Genomic DNA, 21,724 nt, shown 5'->3' on the forward strand with positions numbered 1-21,724 from the left:
TTATTTGGACTTGCAATCATTAATCTTTTTAATGGCATAATTTAAGATATTGTGAAGATTTGACCGTACATACAAGTAGAGGTATGATGAGCCCCATGTACCTATCAGCCAGCTTCAATAATTATCAATGCCATAATAGTTTTATCTGCCTCTCCCAAATACACACTTTCTCATGGAATAACTTGAAACAAATACCAGGCATCATGTTAATTTCAAGTACTTCAGTATGCGTCTCAAAAAAGGACTTTTTAACATGCTACAATGCCATTATTATATTGAATGCAAATCAAATTTGTTTAATACTATCTGATTTAACTAGTCCATTTTCAGAACTCTCTGTATCTTAGATTAGAAGTTAGGTCCAATCTGACACATGATTCAATCCTCTTCTCTTTTTTCCCCAGGGGTTCGGGATAGCACATGTGCTAGACGGTCAGTGCTGTATACTTGCTAAACCCACATCAGGAGGCTCACCGTGTCTGCCTGTCTCATTTGTATTGAAGCTGTGAATGATTTGTGGGTTTGGGGATGGCTGCTTGATTCCTTCTTTGCAAATTTTTCAGTTGACTTTTTCTCTAATGGGTTTCCCATCCATTAGCTCTTCTGAAGTGAACCATTAGGGACTGCAAAAGGAATTCATTAGGGATTGCAAAAGGGTGATTTTCTAATTTTGTCACTTATTTCCCCCTTTTGGCTAGAACTTTCTGTATTGAAAACTTTTTTTTATTCACTAGGTGTGTTATATTACCCTGAAATACAATTTGTACTGGAAATGCGTCTGTTATTGTCCATTAATTCTCTGTTATCCGTGATGTTTGGTGCCCTAGCATTCTCCAGGGGTATCTATTTTTATTTTTTATTCCTTTTCATATATATTTGATATGTTTAAATTAATTGAGTTATTTTTTTCTTTTTTTAATTATGTTCAATTAGCTGACATATACTATATCATTAGTTATTGATGTAGTGTTAAACAATTCATTAGTTGCATATAATACCCAGTGACCATCACCACATGTTCCCTCCTTAATATCCATCACCCTATTAGGCCATCCCCCACCCCCCTCCATTCTGTAACCCTCAGTTTGTTTCCCGGAGTCCAGAGTCTTTCATGGTTTGTCTCCCTCTCTGATTTCTTCCCATTCAGTTTTCCCTCCCTTCCCCTCTGGTGCTCTGCGCTATTCCTTATGTTCCACATATGAGTGAAACCATATGATAATTATCTTTCTCTGCTTGACTTATTTCACTTAGCATAATCCCCTCCAGTTCCATCCATATTGATACAAATGGTGGGTATTCATCCTTTCTGATGGCTGAGTAACATTCCATTGTATATCTGGACCACATCTTCTTTATCCATTCATCTGTTGAAGGGCATCTCAGCTCCTTCCACAGTTTGGCTATTGTGGACTTTGCTGCTATGAACATTGGGGTGCAGGTGGCCCTTCTTTTCACTACATCTGTATCTTTGGGGTAAATACCTAGTAGTGCAATTGCTGGGTCGTAGGGTAGCTCTATTTTTAACGTCTTGAGGAACCTCCATACTGTTTTCCAGAGTGGCTGTACCAGCTTGCATTCCCACCAACAGTGTAAGAGGGTTCTCCTTACTCCACATCCTCGCCAACACTTGTTGTTTCCTGCCTTGTTAATTTTTGCCATTCTAACTGGTATAAGGTGGTGTCTCAATGTGGTTTTAATTTGTATTTCCCTGATGGCTAGTGATGTTGAACATTTTTTCATGTGTCTGTTAGCCATTTGTATGTCTTCTTTGGAGAAATGTCTGTTCATGTCTTCTGCCCATTTCTTGACTGGATTATTTGTTTTTTGGGTGTTGGGTTTGAGAAGTTCTTTATATATTTTGGGTATTAGTCCTTTATCTGTAATGTCATTTGCAAATATCTTCTCCCATTCCATGGGTTGCCTCTTTGTTTTGTTGACTGTTTCCTTTGCTGTGCAAAAGGTTTTTATCTTGATGAAATCCCAAAAGTTCATTTTTGCTTTTATTTCCCTTGCCTTTGGAGATGGGTCTTGAAAGAAGTCACAGTGGCCAATGTCGAAGAGGTTACTGCCTATGTTCTCCTCTAGGATTTGATGGGATTCTGTCTCATATTGAGGTCTTTCATCCATTTGGAGTTTATCTTTGTGTATAGTATAAGAGAATGGTCCAACTTCATTCTTCTGCATGTGGCTGTCCAATTTTCCCAGCACCATTTATTGAAGAGACTGTCTTTTTTCCATTGGATATTCTTTCCTGATTTGTCGAAGATGAGTTGACCATAGAATTGAGGATCTATTTCTGCGTTCTCTATTCCGTTCCATTGATCTATGTGTCTGTATTTGTGCCAGTACCATGCTGTCTTTGTAAGATAGCTTGAAGTCAGGCATTGTGATGCCCCCAGCTTTGGTTTTCTTTTTCAACAACCTCTTGGCAATTCGGGATCTTTTTGGTTCAATACAAATTTTAGGTTTGTTTGTTCCTGCTCTGTGAAAAATGTTGATGATATTTTGATAGGGATTGCATTGAATGTGTTGATTGCTCTGGGCAGCATAGACATTTTCACAATGTCTATTATTCCAATCCATGAGCATGGAATGTTTTTCCATCTCTTGTGTCTTCCTCAGTTTCTTTCATAAGTGTTCTGTAGTTTCTAGATCCTTTACTTCTTTGGTTAGGTTTATTCCTAGGTATCTTACGGTTTTTGGTGCTATTGTAAATAGAATCGATTCCTTAATTTCTCTTTCGTCAGTCAGTTGTTTGTGTATAGAAATGCAGCTGATTTCTGTGCATTGATTTTGTATCCTGCCACGTTGCTGAATTGCTGTATGGGTTCTAGTAATTTGGGGTGGAGTCGTTTGGGTTTCCACATAAAGCATGTCATCTGCAAAGAGAGAGAGTTTGACTTCTTTGACAATTTGAATGCCTTTTATTTCTTTTTGTTGTCTGATTGCTGAGGCTAGGACTTCTAGTACTATGTTGAGGAATAGTGGTGAGAGTGGGCATCTCTGTCATGTTCCTGATCTTAAGGGAAAAGCTCTCAGTTTTTCCCATTGAGAATGATATTCGCTGTCGGCTTTTCTTAGATGGCTTTTATGATATTGAGGTATGTTCCCTTTATCCCTATATTTTGAAGAGTTTTAATCAGGAAAGGATGCTATATTTTGTCAAATGCTTTTTCTGCATCAATTGAGAGGAGCATATGGTCCTTGTCTTTTCTTTTGTTAATGTGATCTATCACGTTCATTGATTTGCGAATGTTGAACCACCCTTGCATCCCAGGAATAAACCCGACCTGGTTGTGGTGAGTAATCCTTTTAATGTACATTGGCTAGGATCTTGTTGGGTATTTTGGCATCCATGTTCATCAGGGATATTGGTCTGTAATTCTCCTTTTTGTTAGGGTCTTTGTCTGGTTTTGGGATCAGGGTAGTGCTGGCCTCATAGAGTGAGTTTGGAAGTTTTCCTTCTATTTCTATTTTTTGGAACAGCCTCAGTAGAATAAGTATGATTTCTTCTTTAAATGTTTGGTAGAATTCCCCTGGGAAGCCATCTGGCCCTGGACTCTTGTTTTTTTGGGAGGTTTTTGATTACTGTTTCAATTTCATTACTGACTATTCCTCTTTTCAGATGGTCTATTTCTTCCTGTTTCAGTCTTGGCAGTTTTTAAGTGTCCAGGAATATATCCATTTCTTCCAGATTGCCTAGATTGATGTCATATAGCTGTTGGTAATAAGTTCTAATAATTGCCTCTATTTCTTTGGTATTGCTCGTGATTTCTCCCCTTTCATTCATGATTTTATTAATTTGGGTCCTTTCTCTTTTCTTTTGGATAAGTCTGGCCAGAGGTTTATCGATCTTATTAATTATTTCAAGGAACCAGCTTCTAGTTTCGTTGATCTATTCTACTGTTTTTCTGGTTTCTATTTCATTGATTTCTGCCCTAATCTTTATTATTTCTCTTCTCCTGCTTGGTTTAGGCTTTATTGTCTGTTCTTTCTCCAGATGCTTTAGGTGTAAGGTTAGCTTGTGCATTTGGAATTTTTCTAATTTTTTGAGAGAGGCTTGGATGGCTATGTACTTTCCTCTTAGAACCGCCTTTGCAGTATCCCATAGGTTTTGAACTGATGTGATTTCATTTTCATTGGTTTGCATGAATGGTTTAAGTTCCTCTTTAATTTCCTGGTTGACCCATTCATTCTTTAACAGGATGCTTTTTAACCTCCAAGTGTTTGCGTTCCTTCCACATTTTTCCTTGTGGTTGAGTTGCAGTTTCAAAGCATTGTGGTCTGAAAATATGCAGGGAATCATCTCAGTCTTTTGGTATCTGTTGAGACCTGATTGGTAACCCAGTATGTGATCTATTCTGGAGAAAGTTCCATGTGCACAGGAGAAGAATGAGTATTCTGTTGTTTTAGGATGGAATGTTCTATATATATCTATGAAGTCCATCTGGTCCAATGTGTCCTTCAAAGCTCTTGTTTCTTTGTTGATCTGCTTAGATGATCTATCTATTGCTGTGAGTGGAGTGTTGAGGTCTTCTACTATTAATGTATTATTATCAATATGATTCTTTAATTTTGTTTAAAAGTTGGCTAATGTAGTTGGTTGCTCCCATGTGGGGGGCATATATATTTACATTTGTTAGATGTTCTTGTTTGATAGACCCTTTAAGTATGCTATAGTGTCCCTCTACATCTCTTACTACAGTCTTTGGTTTAATATCTAATGTGTCTGATATGAGGATTGCTACCCAGCTTTCTTTTGATGTCTGTTGGCATGATAAATGGTTCTCCATTCCCTCACTTTCAATCTGAAAGGTCTTTGGGTTCAAAATGAGTCTCTTGTAGACAGCATATGGATTGGTCCTGTCTTTTTTATCCAATCTGCAACCCTGTGCCATTTCATGGGAGCATTTAGGTCTTTTATGTTGAGAGTAACTTTTGAAGGATATGAATTTAGTGCCATCATCATACTGCCTGTAAGCTCTCTGTTTGTATAGATTGTCTCTGTAAATTTCTGGTCTATATTACTTTTGGGGTCTTTCTTCTTTTATAGAATCCCCCTTACTATTTCTTGCAGGGCTGGCTTGGTGGTCACATATTCTTTAAGTTTCTCCTGGTCCTGGAAGATCTTTATCTCTCCATCCATTCTGAATGACAGCCTTGCTGGATAAAGTATTCTTGGCTCCATGTTCTTCTCATTTAGTACCCTGAATAAGTCTTACCAGCCCTTTCTGACTTGCTTGGTCTCTGTGGACAGGTCTGATGTTATTCTGATGTTCCTCCCTCCATATGTAAGAGATCTTTTCCCCCTAGCTGCTCACAGGATAGCTTCCTTGTCTCTACGATTTGCAAGTTTCACTGTTATATGCTGGGGGGTTAGTCCATTTTTATTGACCTTGGGAGGGGTCCTCTCTGCCTCTTGGATGTGAATACTTGTTTCCTTCCCCAGTTTAGGGACGTTCGCAGCTATAATAGCATGATATTAATGGCCACATGTATAGCCATGTATGTATAAAACCATCTTTTTTTTTTTTTTTTAACAATGAAAGATGAAAGAGAGTCATTCAAGTATCTTGGAAAGAGTGTTTTAGTACAAACGGCTCTGAGGTGAGAGTGACCTCTGTGTGTTGAGGAGGAAGAGACCAGTAGGTGCGACTGCCTTCAGGGAGAGCAGGAAGAGGTGACAGGAGTGGTGGTGGGGGCTGGGGGGTTCTTGAGTTGTGGTGAGGAGTTGGGTTTTGCTCTGAGGGTGATGAAAAGCCATGGAGGGCTGGAGTAGAGTTTGAAATTGGTCTTTCGAATGGGTTGCTTGTGTGGGGTAGAAGAAACACTGACTGGAGGCAAGGATTCAAGATCTCAGATGAGTTATTTCCCTGGGTGTTGGTTTGATCTCCATGTGGATGTCAGAATCACTGAGAGGAGTAAGGTTGGAAAACACAGTGGTTGAGTCAGGAGGCAAGGTGGGGGGGATCAGGAATGACAAGAAGTTAGTGGACGGCAGAAAGGAGAAGGATGACATGTGGTCTAGCCAGTGGCAGGACTTACAAAGATGCTGATGGTTTTGAAGGAGAATAAGTTATTTGAAAGTGCTCAGGGGATCAGAGAAGTCCCTCACTCCCTTCCTACCCCCAATATATGTGGGATTTGATGCACAATATCTCCATGTAGACTGAGGGGCAGCAAGTTACTGTCCATGCGAACAGGGGAGGTTCTCTTTAGAGAGGTTGAGGCAGGGAGTCTCAAGCTGGGGGACATTTGGCAATGTCTGGAGACACCTAGGCTCTTACAATTGGAAGTGCAGGCATCTAGTGTGTAATGGCCAGTGATGCTGCTAACATCCTACAGTGGACAGGACCCACAGAATTATCCATCCCAAGGCATCAGTGGAGTCATGGTTAGGAAGCCCTGGATGAAGGATTGAGGGGTATTTGTTCATCATAGAGCTGAAGGTCCAGGGGGCTTGTACTTTCCTCTCTTCCACATTATTCCATAACCCTTTCTGACGATTTTTGGCCTGATGTACACATACACATTTACTTGCTCACACTCAATACTCTCACATATGGAAGATCCTGTCTCCCTTTCTGTCCTACACAATTTCCAAGTTACAGGAAAGTAGCACTTAGTTTTCTGGCTGTTTTCAGTCATAAGATATGTCAGATGGGTATACTTAACAATAATTCATCATTTGACAATTGAGGGATGTGGTTTCCTTGATGTTTGTTTCCAGCTAGTTGAAGGGAAACTTAAGTTCTATAGAATAAAAATCCTGGGAGACTAAAGAATGTTGTCTAGTGACCTAGAAGAATGAAGAAAATAAAAAGGCCTCTTTTGTTCTGCTTTGTTATCCCACATATCAGAGGTAGATTTTGAAATGAGTTCTGTTGTAAAAACAAAAATAGGAAGAGGCACAAAAATTGCATGACTAATATCCTTACAGACATTTATACATTTGAAATTTAGTTGTTCTAACTGAAATACAGACCTGGGCCTGGTTTTGCAGAACCCCAAGCTAAGAATGCTTTTTACATTGTGAAAGCGATTTGAAACAAAAACGAAGAATATGCAACAGAGACCTTACATGGCCCTCAAAGCCTAAAATATTTACTGTTTGGCCCTTTATAGGAAGAGCTTGCTGATCCCTGGTATAGATGTATCTCCTTTCTAGTTCTGACCATGATATGAATGAGTCTTTGTCACAGAATCATAACATTGCATTTATTCAGAAATCCTAAAACATATTTATTGATACTTCTTATGTGTGAGAGGCCACATTTGCAGGATATATGCTGGCTGTCAGTTTATTTTAGTAAGAAGTGTAGATATTTTTTTTTAAAGATTTTATTTTGAGAGAGAGAGAGAGAGAGACAGTGCGAATGGGGGGAGGGGCAGAGGGAGAGGGAGAAGCAGGCTCCCCGCTGAGCAAGGAGCCCAATACAACATGGGGCTCAATCCCAGGACCCTGGGATCATGACCTGAGCCGAAGGCAGGCTCTTTTTTTAAAAAATTTTATATTGTTATGATAATCACCATACATTACATCATTAGTTTTTGATGTAGTGTTCCATGATTCATTGTTTGTGCATAACACCCAGTGCTCCATGCAGAACGTGCCCTCCTCAATACCCATCACCAGGCTAACCCATCCTCCCACCCCCCTCCCCTCTAGAACCCTCAGTTTGTTTTTCAGAGTCCATCGTCTCTCATGGTTCGTCTCCCCTCTGATTTCCCCCTCTTCATTCTTCCTGTCCTGCTATCTTCTCCTTTTTTTTTCCTTAACATATATTGCATTATTTGTTTCAGAGGTACAGATCTGTGATTCAACAGTCTTGCACAATTCACAGCGCTCACCATAGCACATACCCTCCCTAATGTCTATCACCCAACCACCCCATCCCTCCTACCCCCCACCACTCCAGCAACCCTCAGTTTGTTTCCTGATATTAAGAATTCCTCATATCAGTGAGGTCATATGATACATGTCTTTCTCTGATTGACTTATTTCACTCAGCATAATACCCTCCAGTTCCATCCATGTCATTGCAAAAGGCAAGATCTCATTCCTTTTGATGGCTGCATAATATTCCATTGTATATATATACCACATCTTCTTTATCCATTCATCTGCCGATGAACATCTTGGCTCTTTCCACAGTTTGGCTACTGTGGACATTGCTGCTATAAACATTAGGGTGCACGTACCCCTTCGGATCCCTACATTTGTATCTTTGGGGTAAATACCCAGTAGTGCAATTGCTGGATCATATGGTAGCTCTATTTTCAACCTTTTGAGGAACCTCCATACTGTTTTCCAGAGTGGTTGCACCAGCTTGCATTCCCACCAACAGGGTAGGAGGGTTCCCCTTTCTCCGCATCCCCGCCAACATCTGTCATTTCCTGACTTGTTAATTTTAGCCATTCTTACTGGTGTGAGGTGATATCTCATTGAGGTTTTGATTTGGATTTCCCTGATGCTGAGCAATGTTGAGCCCTTTTTCATGTGTCTGTTGGCCATTTGGATGTCTTCTTTGGAAAAATGTCTGTTCATGTCTTCTGCCCATTTCTTGATTGGATTCTTTGTTCTTTGGGTGTTGAGTTTGATAAGTTCTTTATAGATTTTGGATACTAGCCCTTTATCTGATATGGCATTTGCAAATATCTTCTCCCATTCTGTCGGTTGTCTTTTGGTTTTGTTGACTGTTTCTTTTGCTGTGCAAAAGCTTTTGATCTTGATGAAGTCCCAATAGTTCATTTTTGCCCTTGCTTCCCTTGCCTTTGGCGATGTTTCTAGGAAGAATTTGCTGCGGCTGAGGTCGAAGAGGTCGCTGCCTGTGTTCTCCTTTAGGATTTTGATGGACTCCTGTCTCACATTGAGGTCTCTCAACCATTTGGAGTCTATTGTTGTGTGTGGTGTAAGGAAATGGTCCAGTTTCATTCTTCTGCATGTGGCTGTCCAATTTTCCCAACACCATTTGTTGAAGAGGCTGTCTTTTTTCCATTGGACATTCTTTCCTGCTTTGTCGAAGATGAGTTGACCATAGAGTTGAGGGTCCATTTCTGGGCTCTGTATTCTGTTCCATTGATCAATGTGTCTGTTTTTGTGCCAGAACCATACTGTCTTGATGATGACAGCTTTGTAATAGAGCTGGAAGTCCGGAATTGTGATGCTGCCAGCTTTCCTTTCTTTTTCAACATTCCTCTGGCTATTTCGGATCTTTTCTGGTTCCATACAAATTTTAGGATTATTTGTTCCATTTCTTTGAAAAAAGTGGATGGTATTTTGATGGGGATTGCTGAAGGCAGACTCTTAACTGACTAAGCCACCCAGGGGCCCCAAGAGGTGTAGATATTAAGCAAGTATACACATGATTAATTAAAATCACTAATTACACAAAGTACTAAGAACGGACTTAGTACTTCCAACAAATGGAAGGGGGTGACTGGAGTCTTTTCTGGATAAGTGATTTTAATCTAAATTTGAAGAATGAGGGAGGGGCAGGAGCAGGGCAAGAACTGAGGGAGTAGTTATGGCCCTGAAAGAAGTCCTAGCAATTTTCCATTTCTTCTACCAGAGTTGACTAATGGAGAAATCAGCTAAATCAATTTCTAAAGGATAATAAATTAGAGAGCAAATAATATCAGAAATGAATTAGGGACTTCTGGTCATTATGTTGTCCCAGATGAATCTAAGGTACAGCTAGGATTGAGAACCATGACACTAGGTGGACCCAGGCCCTCTGGGGTCCTTAGCTGGTGGCCTCCTCTTATGCATCTCTTTTCCTGTCTCTTTTAGGGAAATAAAAACTGAGGTTTGCACCTACCCTAGAGCTATGGTTCTGAGGAGTATGTGAGAAAATTTTGAGCCTGTCACGTTCCTCTTCAGGGTGATGAATTGGCTGGCCAACTCTTTCCTCAGGGGTTAGGGCCTTTGCCTGCCTCCTGTCTCCTCATTCCCTGCTCCTCCCCATTGCCATGCCAGAGACTGAATATCAGCCACTGACATTTCTTAGCCCACTTGGTGGTTGGTAACTGCTCCCTTAGAGAGCCATCAGTAGGGTAAACAAAGAGAGGAAGAAGGGCTACCAATGAAATCCAAAATGTTGGGCACTTCTTCAGGTGGAAAATGTATAGTCCATCTTGTGATCATCCCCTTTTGGGGCAGGACATGTTTTGGGGGATGGGAGAGCAAACTAGAGCTGCCTTTTCCCATATGGAAACTCAGGCCTCAGACTGCAGACTTTCTCTGTGATTGAGAAGCACCTCAGTAGCCTTGGCAACAGTGATGCTCAAGGGTTGTGTTTTCCAGGCCTCACTCCTCTGGGAGGGTTCTGAGCCAGGTGACTTGCCGGTGCTCCTTCCTAATGATTGTTTCATCTGCAGGGCGAACTCTGTTGGAGAAGCTATTCAGCCAGCAGGAGAACGGGCCTCCAGAAGAAGCAGAGAAGTTTTGCTCCCGGATCATTGCCATGGGTCTTCTACTTCCTTTCAGTGACTGCTTCAGGGAACCATGTGATCGAAATGCCCAATCAAGTTCAGCTCCTTTTGATGTAAGTAGGAACATTGACTTCAGTCTGTGAGGCAGATTGCAGTCGAAATAGCAGCTGTGATATGTGTCTGCCCAATCACCCTACAGTTTAAAAACCGACATGTGATGCAAGCCACCATCCTCCCCTCAGCCACTCAGCAACTCAGCATGTCTGTTTCTATGCTTTCCTTCTTGACTAGAGCAATCTGAAGTATATTGGCCAAACCTTTTCTTAACAGATGGCCACTTTGGACAGTTTTCTAGCCTGCTTTAATCAGTGATGATTTTAAAGTGGCTCGAGTCAGGACTACTGACTTTGCTGGTCGAGGACATTACTTCAGAAGCAGTACCATAGGGCCAGAGCTTTGTTCCCAGTGGGCAGCAGGTTTCCATGGATGCCTAGAACACTATTTCAGTGCGTTCTTAGCTCATCTGTGTACTAACCATTGGTATGAAGCAGCATTGTCCGCTTTCTCCCCAGCTCCCATTCACCAGGGGAATTAATACTGCAGGACAGTAATCCAAAAGGCATATTCGTAATTCCTAATGAGTATCAGGACAGCTGGATTATTGTTTTCAAGCCAGGGTATTGCTAATCTTTCTCAGGTATGTGGTACATGTGTGACTTGGTAGTTGTGTTGAGTATGCATCTAAAACCCAGATATATCAAAATTCTCCTATATGATTTTCTCATAAGAAAATTGAAGGTTTAATTGGCTCACTTGTGTGGAGCCCAGATATTTGTGAGGCAGAGTAATGGGTTCTCATCCATATGGGTTAGTTACAGTTGTCTTTGCTTCCAACTATATATATCCTTCTGTGCCTTCAGTGTATATGCTATTGACCAATGAATGAGATAATAGTGAGTTTTGAAAGACAATGAAAATGAACCCTGACTGAGATCAAGACGTGAGCGTAAATAATAAAATGTCTATATGTCCTGTATTTCTTCTTTCTCTTCTTCATGCGTTATAACCTATGTTCTTCCTTGATTCTCCCTTCAGTATTAAGAAAATTAATCATGTAAAATATTGTGAGATCTTCTTGATACTTCCCATGTGAAAGGAGATTCCTCAGGATGTGCTGTGACTTATGAAAGTTCCTTCTTAAGATCTTTTTATTTATTAAATTATTTTTTTAAATGACATATAGCTAATTACTGCTAGGTAGATCTTTTTTTTCTATAGGGAGAATTGGATAATTTAAATTTTTTCCTCCCCCCCTTTTTTTTTGGTGAGAGGTGTGTGTTATTATAGAGACAGAATCTGGGGACAATGGTGGCTAAAAGTCTTGTAGAGCTGTGTTCTAGAAAATATATCAATTTACGAGTTGGATTTAAAATCAACATGGTACAGAGAAAGACAAACCCTAGCCATGTCTAAAGCTTACCTTTTGACTGAAACTATTCCCGAGCTGACTGCATTTTCTTCTCTTAAAGTTTAGAAGTAAACAGTCTTATCATTCAAAAAATGTGAAATTGGAATAAACTGAAAAGAATAGGGTAATTCTCTACCTTCTTCTTCTTTTTTTTTTAATCACTGAACTTGCTGCCTCTTATTTCCCACCCCCTCTCCATCCTTGTGTTAGAGAGTAGTAATTCCTCCCATCATTGTCTATTTGGAGGACAGTTGAGTGTGGCATGCAGAGGGAAAAGCAAACAAAAAATACAATCCCTTAATATGGTGGTGAGTAATTTCCTTATAATGGGGAATTTGTTTCCCCCAACTTTATGCGATTGCATTTTCTCCTTACTTTATTTGTTGGCTCTGTAATACATCTTTACTCCCCCTGCCAAACTAAACCCAAAACAAATATGAAATTAAAGGCACTCTAGTAAGAAATGTTATTCCATATACTTAAACAGCAGGTCAGTCACAGAACTGTGCATTTGCTATATGCACAGTCAAGGATTTTCTTCAAAACTCAGGTGAGGTGGCAATACAAGGAGTTATGTAGATTGAGATATTAGTGGAGGAATGGGGAGAAATGCACTTATCTGTGTGGAGAGAAGTTTCTGATAATTAGTCTCTCTGCTGATTTCCAGAAAATTGCTGTTGGGAGGATTTCTAACCAACAATTCTCTTGAGGACAGTTGCCTTCGAGACATAACACCATGTGGGAATAAACTCATAACTGGCACTCTTCCCACCTCCAAATTTGTTCCCTAAGAGCATCCCTCCCCCTTCTCCTCTCTCCATTTATACACATAATTAAAGCAATAAAGAGTTTTGATTTAGGGGTCTTACTGATATGGTTTATAGATTAGACTTCTTCATTCAACCCTTCTTAGTCCCATGTTATATTATACATTTTTAGGGCCTAACATTTTGCTTTAGAAATGCTATAGAAAATATGAAAGGACTTGACATTTTCTCTTCATCTTTTAATTTGGTTAAAATTTTGAGAACCCTAAAAGGCAAAGAGCTTTGAATGATAAGTTAATTCATTCACAAATGCTTACCAAATACATTCTATAGGCAGTGGTTTAGACTCCAGAGATACATTAGTGAGGAAGAGAAATAAGATTTCTTTCTTTCTTTCTTTCTTTTTTTTTTTTTTTTGAGAAATAAGACTTCTCCTGAAATTTAGATCCTTATCCCAGTGGGGAGAGACCCATAAAAAACAAAATCCAAAAACCAACAACAAAAAACTGAAACTAGAGCAACAACAAATAAAAGCATAGGTCATGAATTTACATCAGGTTCTAATAAATGCTATAAAGGAAATAAACCCTAGTAATATGATACGGTCAATGAGGGTGGAGTAGGGTGAATGTAAAGGAAGCCTCACTAAGGACCTATGATGGGAGGTCTGAGGGAAGGTCATTCCAGGAAGCTCACCTGGCAAGTACAAAGGGTCTGGGGAGAGCATAGGCATGACCTAAGCAAAGCACAGTCTTAGTGCCTATGAAGCTGAAATTTCATGAGTTGAGGGCAGAAAGGACTTGGGGTCGGAATGTGCAGGGTCTTGAAAGCCATGGAAGGAAAACTTTTTTTTTTTTTAAATTAGGAGCTTTTTGAAGGTTTTGTGCAGGGGAAGAATGTATTTTACGTGGATCACAGCCTGGTCTCTGGATAATGGAGTAGAGGGGGCAGAAGTAGACGCAGAAACACCAGCTGGGCTACTGCAGTAGTTGAGTCAGGGATGGTGGTGAGGGAGTTAGAGATGAGTCCTTAGGTATGGGATGGATTCTGGAGGCACAGCTGGTGGGACTTCTGCTGAGTTAGACATGGGGGCAACGGAAAAAGGAAGTGAAATATAAGTTCTTGGTTTTTTATTTTAAGGAGCTGGGTGGAGGTTGTGTGATTAATTGAGATGAAGAAGACAGGTCCGTTTTAGGAGGAAAATGTTGTAAGGACAGAACTAGTGCTTGTTATATACTTTGCTTGAATAAAATTCTGTTAATTTAGAAGGCTAATACCGAGCATGTAAACTGACAAACATAAACTTTTGCTTTTTGCTGGTGGAATGATGTTGACTTTATCAGCCAATCAAAGTTAGGGCCATGATACTCAAAGATATTTCAGCCATCAGAAGGGCTGGGAGCCCTTTGCATAGCCATGCCTTCATAACAGAAATGAAGACTGAGCTCCTTTAAGGGCCTAATAGCATTGTCCATTACCTTTTTCTATTTCCATTACTAATCTGGGGATCCAGAAGCTATCACCTTACTCCCAGCTCGGCGGGGAATCTGCTTCTCCCTCTGCGCTCCTCCTTGCTCGTGCTGTCTCTCATGCTCTCTCTCCCAAATAAATAAATAAAAATCTTTTTTTTTAAAAGATTTTATTTATTTATTTGACAGACCGAGAGAGACAGTGAGAAAGGGAACACAAGCAGGCGGAGTGGGAGAGGGAGAAGCAGGCTTCCCGCCCAGCAGGAAGCCCGATGCGGGGCTCGATCTTAGGACCCTAGGATCATGACCTGAGCCAAAGGCAGACGCTTAACTGACTGAGCCACCCATGTTCCCCAATAAATAAAAATCTTAAAAAAAAGTTAAAAAAAGATTTTATTTGAGAGAGAGAGGGAGAGAGAGAGAGAGAGAGAGAGCGAGCATGGGTGGAGGGAGCTGCAGAGGGAGAGGGACAATCAGACTTTCCGCTGAGCAGGGAGCCTGACTTGGGCTCGATCCCAGGACCCTGAGATCATGACCTGAGCCCAAGTCAGATGCTTAACCAACTCAGCCACTGAGGTGCCCCTTCTTTTGAATACTTTTATTCATATTAGATTTTTCTGAGTCGTATTCATCAGCGGCTCTTTTCCAGCAAATTATCTCACATAATTGTTGATTATCCATTAGCAAGCTCTTTTAGGAGGATTTCTTCAATCATCACTGTGTCAGATATCACAGTATCTCTTTACAACACAAAAAATATAGCCCAAAGATTTTGGCTGGAATAGATGATTATACCTACTTAATCCTTTAGAATTGATTTTATTTATTTGTTTGTTTATTTGTTTTTAAAAATTCATTTATTTGAGAGGGTGAGAAAGAGAGAGCATGGGGGGAGGGGCAGTGGGAGAGAGAGTCTCAAGCAGACTCCGTGCTAAGTGCAGAACCCCATGCAGGACTTGATCCACAACCCCAAGATCACAACCTGAGCAGAAACCAAGAGTGGGCCGGTCAACCTACTGTGCCACCCAAGCACTCCAAGAACTGATTTTAATAGTCTTTCTAGTAGAATATTTTTGGATACTGAGCTTTTTTGGGTTTGGCAGATTTTGCTAATTTTGCCAAATGTAGTATTTAGTAATCCCCATGTTTACCAGATGGGTGGGCGTTTCTTGCTATGTATGTAAATGGACGTATGTTTAGATGACTGTATTAGTGAGGCTAGAAATAAAGGGAAGGAAGACATAAAAATTTAAGCTGAAAAGGACTAAAGGAAACACAATCCTGAACCTGTTGGAAAAAATTCATTGATCAAAACCAGTAGTGGTCTCTACCAGAAAACTAATGAAATGTACTCTGCTCACTGTCACCAGAAGCCAGAATTGAAGACTTAAGTGAACAAATAGAAATGATCATTTGTATTTGAATCCAGTTTTTTTCAGAGTAGGAAGAATGCTTGGATGCTATTTAGTGAAACCCACACACATCTTTTACTGAGAAGCAGTAAAAGCCAACACATCTTTCAGCTCTAGGAGAAGGTACACACGTGCACACACACACAGACTTATATAACACACATATATTATTAATTTACTTTTATTTTGAAACATTGTTTCAAACATAAAGATTTTATTTTGAAACATTTAAATTATTTTAGCTGACCATTTCTTTTCTTTGCAGACTTCTCTCTAATCTCAACATAGGAGTCAGGAGTAAAATAGATTTCATTTACCGAAATTCATTTTGTAGCCACACTTTACATCTATTCCATACTCAGAAAATCATTGCCTAAACTCATGAGAAGCAGGGTGACAATAGTAGGTTGAAGCTATAATCTTTTCCCTCAGTTTTATTCAGTTTAGTTTTTGTTTGTTGGTTTAATTTTAAGGACTTAAAATGTGTCTAAGATACTCTATTCACCTGGTTGAAGAACAGCTCTGCTCCTCACCCTGGCCTCTCCCACTCCAGTCCCACTCCAGCCTGGTGCTCCTTGTTCTTGTTCTTCTGGTTTTGACTCTGGTGTTTTAAGTTTGCTGATTCAGTTTGGTTAGCGACGCTGCTATTGCCTTGAGGCTGTCCCAGATTTTTAGGTATTTCCCGACACTTCCCTCCCCCCGTTCCTTCCAGTACAGTTAATACTGCTCTTCTAGCTTCCCTTTAATAATTCTTCCTTAAACTTTAAATAATATGCTCCAGATTATTTTGCTGTTGTCTCACCAGCTTCAGATAATGTCTGCTGCAGCCCCAACCACCTCATACAATTAGGCGACCAGTGTCTACCTTTCCCTCCTCCTAGTCTGAACCTGAACTGTTCTAGCTTCTACCAAGAGCACATTTATCCTTAGGGTATATTTTTAAGGTTAATTTTTAATTTTATTTTAAGAGTTGAAAACATTTGGACACTGTAACTATTGCCCTGCAGAGGCAATAGCATGCTCTGATTTCATTTCTTTCTTTCTTTCTTTTTTTTTTTTTTAAAGATTTTATTTATTTATTTGAGAGAGAGAATGAGATAGAGAAAGAGAGAGCATGAGAGGGGGGAGGGTCAGAGGGAGAAGCAGACTCCCCGCCGAGCATGGAGCCTGATGCGGGACTTGATCCCGGGACTCCAGGATCATGACCTGAGCCGAAGGCAGTCGCTTAACCAACTGAGCCACCCAGGCGCCCTGATTTCATTTCTTTCTTAATATCCCAGTATCACAGCCCCCAGGCCACTCAAACATGGGTGTTCCTAGGGTTAAGTTCCAATGGATTCTGTTATTTTAATAAACAATCACTTGCTCAAAAGTATCCCATATTTAGTTCAGTTTACATTGGATTTATCCCTTTTTTTTAAGATTTTATTTATTTATTTGACAGAGAGAGAGAGAGAGAGAGGACAAGCAGGGGCAGAGGGAGAGGGAGAAACAGACTCTCCACCGAGCAGGGAGCCCAACGTGGGGCTTGATCTCAGGACCTTGAGATCATGACCTGAGCTGAAGGCAGATGCTTAACCGACTGAGCCACCCAGTGGGAGCCCTCATCTAGTACAACAAAGTTTTATTTTATTTTGTTTTATTTTATTTTATATATTATATGATATTATATTAATTATATTATATTTTATTTTGGGAGAAGAAACCTGTATCTATCTATCTATCTTCCTCCTTTTCTATCTTCCTCCTTTTCTTTCTTTCTTTCTTTCTTTCTTTCTTTCTTTCTTTCTTTCTTTCTTTCTTTCTTTCTTTCTTTCTTTCTTTCTTTCTCTTTCTCTGTATTCTCAATATTTTTAAGTTTGTACCCCATTCTTACCATTTAATGGAGTTCTTTCAATTTTTCTTGAAGACTACTGCTGTGGTCTGAATATTTGTGTCCAAAATTCATAAGTTGGAATCCTTATGCCCAATGCGATGGTGTTTGAAGGTGGGGCCTTTGGGAAGTGATTAAGTCATGAGGATGGAGCCCTCATGAATGGGGGATCCCAATAGCTGTCTCTCTTTCCACCATGTCAGGATGCAGTGAGAAGGCACCAGCTATGATCAAGGAAGAGGGCTCTCACCAGATAAGGAGACCATGTTGGTTCCTTCGGACTTCCAGTCTCTAGAACTGTGAGAAATAAATTCTGTTGTTTATAAGCCACCCAAACTGTGATATTTTGTTATAGCAGCCCGAATGGACTAAGGCACCTACTAGCTTCCTCTTCTAATTTAGATCATGTTCTTGATATGTAATTATGACTTCTATTTTTTTTTTCAGCTCTTCCCTTTTCTCTTGCCCTGCCCCTAGTTATTGGGGACACACAAATTAAAAGAATACCTCTACTCTCAATTGATTTACAACCACTTTAAAGAAATAAGATATGCAAAGAAATTATTAGACTGTAGTGGTTGAAGAGGGCTCGTAGTCAGACTGCCCTGGATTTGAGTCCTGGATTTCCCACTTACTGTGTAAACTTAGGTAAATGGCTTAATTTCTTAAAGTTTCTTTCTTCTGTAAAACGAGCAGTGATGTAGTAGTTTCCGAGTAAGAAGAAAGCTTGAATGCAAGTAAAGCATTTTACACATTATGTGGCATACAGTAAGTGTTCAATGTATGCTAACTGTTACCACAGATCATAATCATATTTGGAGTTCATTGGAGACATGTACAATGGGGGAAGCAAAGGAGAGAATTAATTGAGTCTCTTTGGTAACTCAGTAGATAATCCTTGGGGTGAGACTTGAGGGTGGACTTGGAATTTGCTGCAGGGATCAACCAGATCAGGAGAAGTCTATGTATGAGGCATGCAGATGTAGGTGACCATAGTTTATGATTATTTCTGGAGTGTAATTTGGGAGAATGATAGGTGAGAGGAGGCCAGACATGAAAAGAAAGATATTTATGCCACCTTGGAGATGTTTTAGCTTATGTGCTGCTGAAGCAAGCACTCCTTGGGGATGTTTGTAAATAATTTTTTAGTAGTTAAGCTATAAACAGATTGACATTTATAAAAAAATCATTCTGGTGGCAGAGTGGAAAATGAAGAAATTTAAAATTAGTGTCTGGGTGATCAGTAAAAATGTCTAAACTGAAACAGGCAGTGCAGTTGAGAGGAGACAGCTATGGGGATTATTTTAAAATTTAGAATTGATGGGACTTGTCATTTGATTAGGTATGGGAAGTGAAGGAGTAGATGATTTCTTTGGTTTCTGATTTGCGTGTCTGGGAGGATGATGATACTCTACAAAAAGGCAGAATATACTAAAGAGGGAATAGGTTTCAGGGGAGATGATAATTCTCTCTTGGACATCTAGAATGTGTGGTTGTTTGGGACATGATGGTTGGCAATTCCTAGAGGGCGAAGGAGCTGATGTTACTAACATCACCATTGTTGCCTAAAAGATAAGCAGATGTAGTAAATTAAGATAGAGACTAATAAACTAAGATTAAAATTCTTTTTTTTTAAATTTTTTTTAAAGATTTTATTTATTTATTCATGAGAGACAGAGAGAGAGAGAGAGAGAGGCAGAGGGAGAAGCAGGCTACCAAGGAGCAGGGAGCCCGATGTGGGACTCGATCCCAGGACCCTGGGATCATGACCTGAGCCGAAGGCAGATGCTTAACCATCTGAGCCACCCAGGCGCCCTAAGATTAAAATTCTTAAGGACATTGAGGAATAGGTGTACTGAGAATGGATTCATGGAAGGCTGTTGCCAGAAGATACTGGGATTTGAGAATTCAAAGGTGGAGCTGTTCTACTGATTCCAAAGTCCAGTCTGTGGAGTGCCATGCTCATTGTCATTGGAATTGAGGCACTGAGGGTATTGGCTTGGACTTAGTGTCCCACAGAATTGTGGAGGAGTAGGTATTGAGATTCAGACACAGGATGGTGCCAAGTAGTCCTTGAAGAGTATAAGGTGGTGTGGAGGTTAGCCAGTTTCTGCATTAAGAGCGGATGGATGATGACACCACTGCTTGATGTGGGCTTCAAAGGTGCATAGGATTTTGCACAGGGTAGGCATGGAATATTCTCCAGAAGATTATGGAGGGCTAGATTGTGAGGCCATGTTTTACAAGAGGAATCAGGAAAATTCCCTTTTAATTCAGTCCTTATTTCCTTGACTTACCACGTCAGCCTTTTTAATTACCTTCTTGGGTGCTCGCTTCGGCAGCGCATAGAATTACCTTTCTGGGTCTGCCCATTACTGGTCTCCAATTTAGTCTCCTTATGCTTTCCTAGGGATTCTTGGTTCGGGGCCGTGTTTCCTTCCAGATATATATGTCAATGTCTGAAGCCATTTTTGGTTGCCATTTGGGAGAGGGTTGCAGCTGGCATCTTCCCTCCCCAATGAGGGATTTTCCAGTACAAAATGCCAATAGTTGAGAAACCCTGCAATGTACATCCTGAATAAAACCTTTAGTGGTTTCTCTCTCAGAATAAAGTACCAGTTCCTTGGACCTCCATGATCTGCCTCCTGCCTTCAGCCATTTCATATTTCTCCAGCTCACAACGCACTTCCTTTCTGTGCCTCCAAACTCTGTCCTTTACCATGCGGAAGGGCTATCTGTTTCACAACTGTCTATACTTCCTCTCACCTCTGGAGCTCTGTGAGTACTACTGCTTCTGCTCCCAAGCTATTATTACTGTGTTAAGCTCTACTTTTTTTTTTTTTTTGTAGACTGCTATTCAGAGTTCCCTCTGAGATACCTTCTTTAACCATCTAAGTCTGAATTTTCTCCCTTAATAGACATGTATCATAATTTGCTATTTACCCTGTAATGCCCCAATGCAAATTAAATTTTATGTGAAGGTGTCCCTGTGATCAGTGCAATGCTTTGTCTCTGTGTTTGCCATAGAAACACAGATCTATGGTAAATATAGGAATCGGGTCTCCCCAGAGTGGTTGAAAGCAGACCCTAGTCCTAGACTGGATTACAATCTCATCTACTCCACTTAAGAGGTTAGGACATTTAGCCAAGGTCACAGATTAAAATTTTTCATGTGCAATAACAGTGCACATGAAACCTCTGGAGTTATTTTAAATATTAAATGAGATTGATAAAGCATGGCACAATTCCTGGCACATAATAAGTCCCCAGTAAATATTAGCAATTACTATTTTAAATTATTATATTTCAAGTTCCTATCATAGAACCTGGTGTAGGCCTTCAATAAATATGCCTTGATTTCATAAAGAAGAGGGCTGTAAGGAAACCTTAGTGACAGAGAAGAGGAACTAGAGAATCCATTAAGTGAATTGTCTTGAATGATCAAGCATTACCTATATTTAATAATCTGGTAAACACTTGGATGGAGAGCAGATGGAGGATGGGATGGAATATGGATTTGCTCAGAAATAAGTTGGCTTGAGAACTGACTGTGTTGGATCTCTGCTTCTGGGCTTATTGCCATTCTTTCTTAATCCATTTGATACTCATGATTTTACTGCTGTGATTACCATATTTTCCCCCTAAACCTCTCTCCCAACATCTTTCTGGATGGAGTGGAATGGAGATGGAGGAAGGAGGAGAATCTATGGGGGAGGTAACTGCAAACTGTGAAGGGGAGCCATCATGCCCACTTGGTGCTGGGTTCATGACCACTTCATAGAGACTGTATGCTGTCTCTGGTTCTGAGAAGTATTATACTCAAATCTTGGCAGATAACTTACATATTTGCTGCTTTAGCTCTCAGTGTTTATGTGTGTGAATGTCTGGCATACTTTACAGATAATGTGGCATGAATGAATGGCTTTCTGTAACACCTCCCCAAAGAATGAGGACCTCTGTTTCACTCAGCATTCCTAAAACAGAGGAGCCAGAAAGACAGAGATTGGTTTGCTATACAACATTGCTCCTCTCTTTCAAAGAACTCTACCACATGGAATAAGTTTGATTTTCTTGGCTGGATAATTCAATAACATAATTGAAGGAAATAGTCAATAAATATAAACAGGAAAAAATCTGCTTACTATTCTTCATTTTCTCCAAAAGGTATATTTTCTTTTAATTTTATTTTTAGTTATAAAATAGATTTATTTCAAAGAATGTAATAAGTGGGTATTATCAAGAAGTTCCTATTTGCTTTCTTTCTTTGCAGGCTGCACATTTGTATGGTTTAAAAAAAAATT

The 21,724-nt window shown here is 40.0% G+C and overlaps 1 protein-coding gene across 2 annotated transcripts in view; it reads left to right on the forward strand.

Moving 5' to 3' along the window:
• FMN2 (formin 2) overlaps positions 1–21,724 on the forward strand; it is a 375,766-nt gene that overhangs the window by 24,292 nt on the left and 329,750 nt on the right. For both annotated transcript variants that reach the window (XM_064594391.1, XM_064594390.1), the window contains exon 2: positions 10,381–10,547. In XM_064594391.1, the coding sequence (XP_064450461.1) occupies positions 10,381–10,547 (167 nt within the window). The remainder of the gene's footprint in view (positions 1–10,380; positions 10,548–21,724) is intronic.

The sequence above is a fragment of the Mirounga angustirostris genome, unplaced genomic scaffold, assembly GCF_029215605.1.
Source record: "Mirounga angustirostris isolate CCGP_5_RB_7025 unplaced genomic scaffold, mMirAng1.0.hap1 SCAF_6, whole genome shotgun sequence".
NCBI classification, from domain to species: Eukaryota; Metazoa; Chordata; class Mammalia; order Carnivora; family Phocidae; genus Mirounga; species Mirounga angustirostris.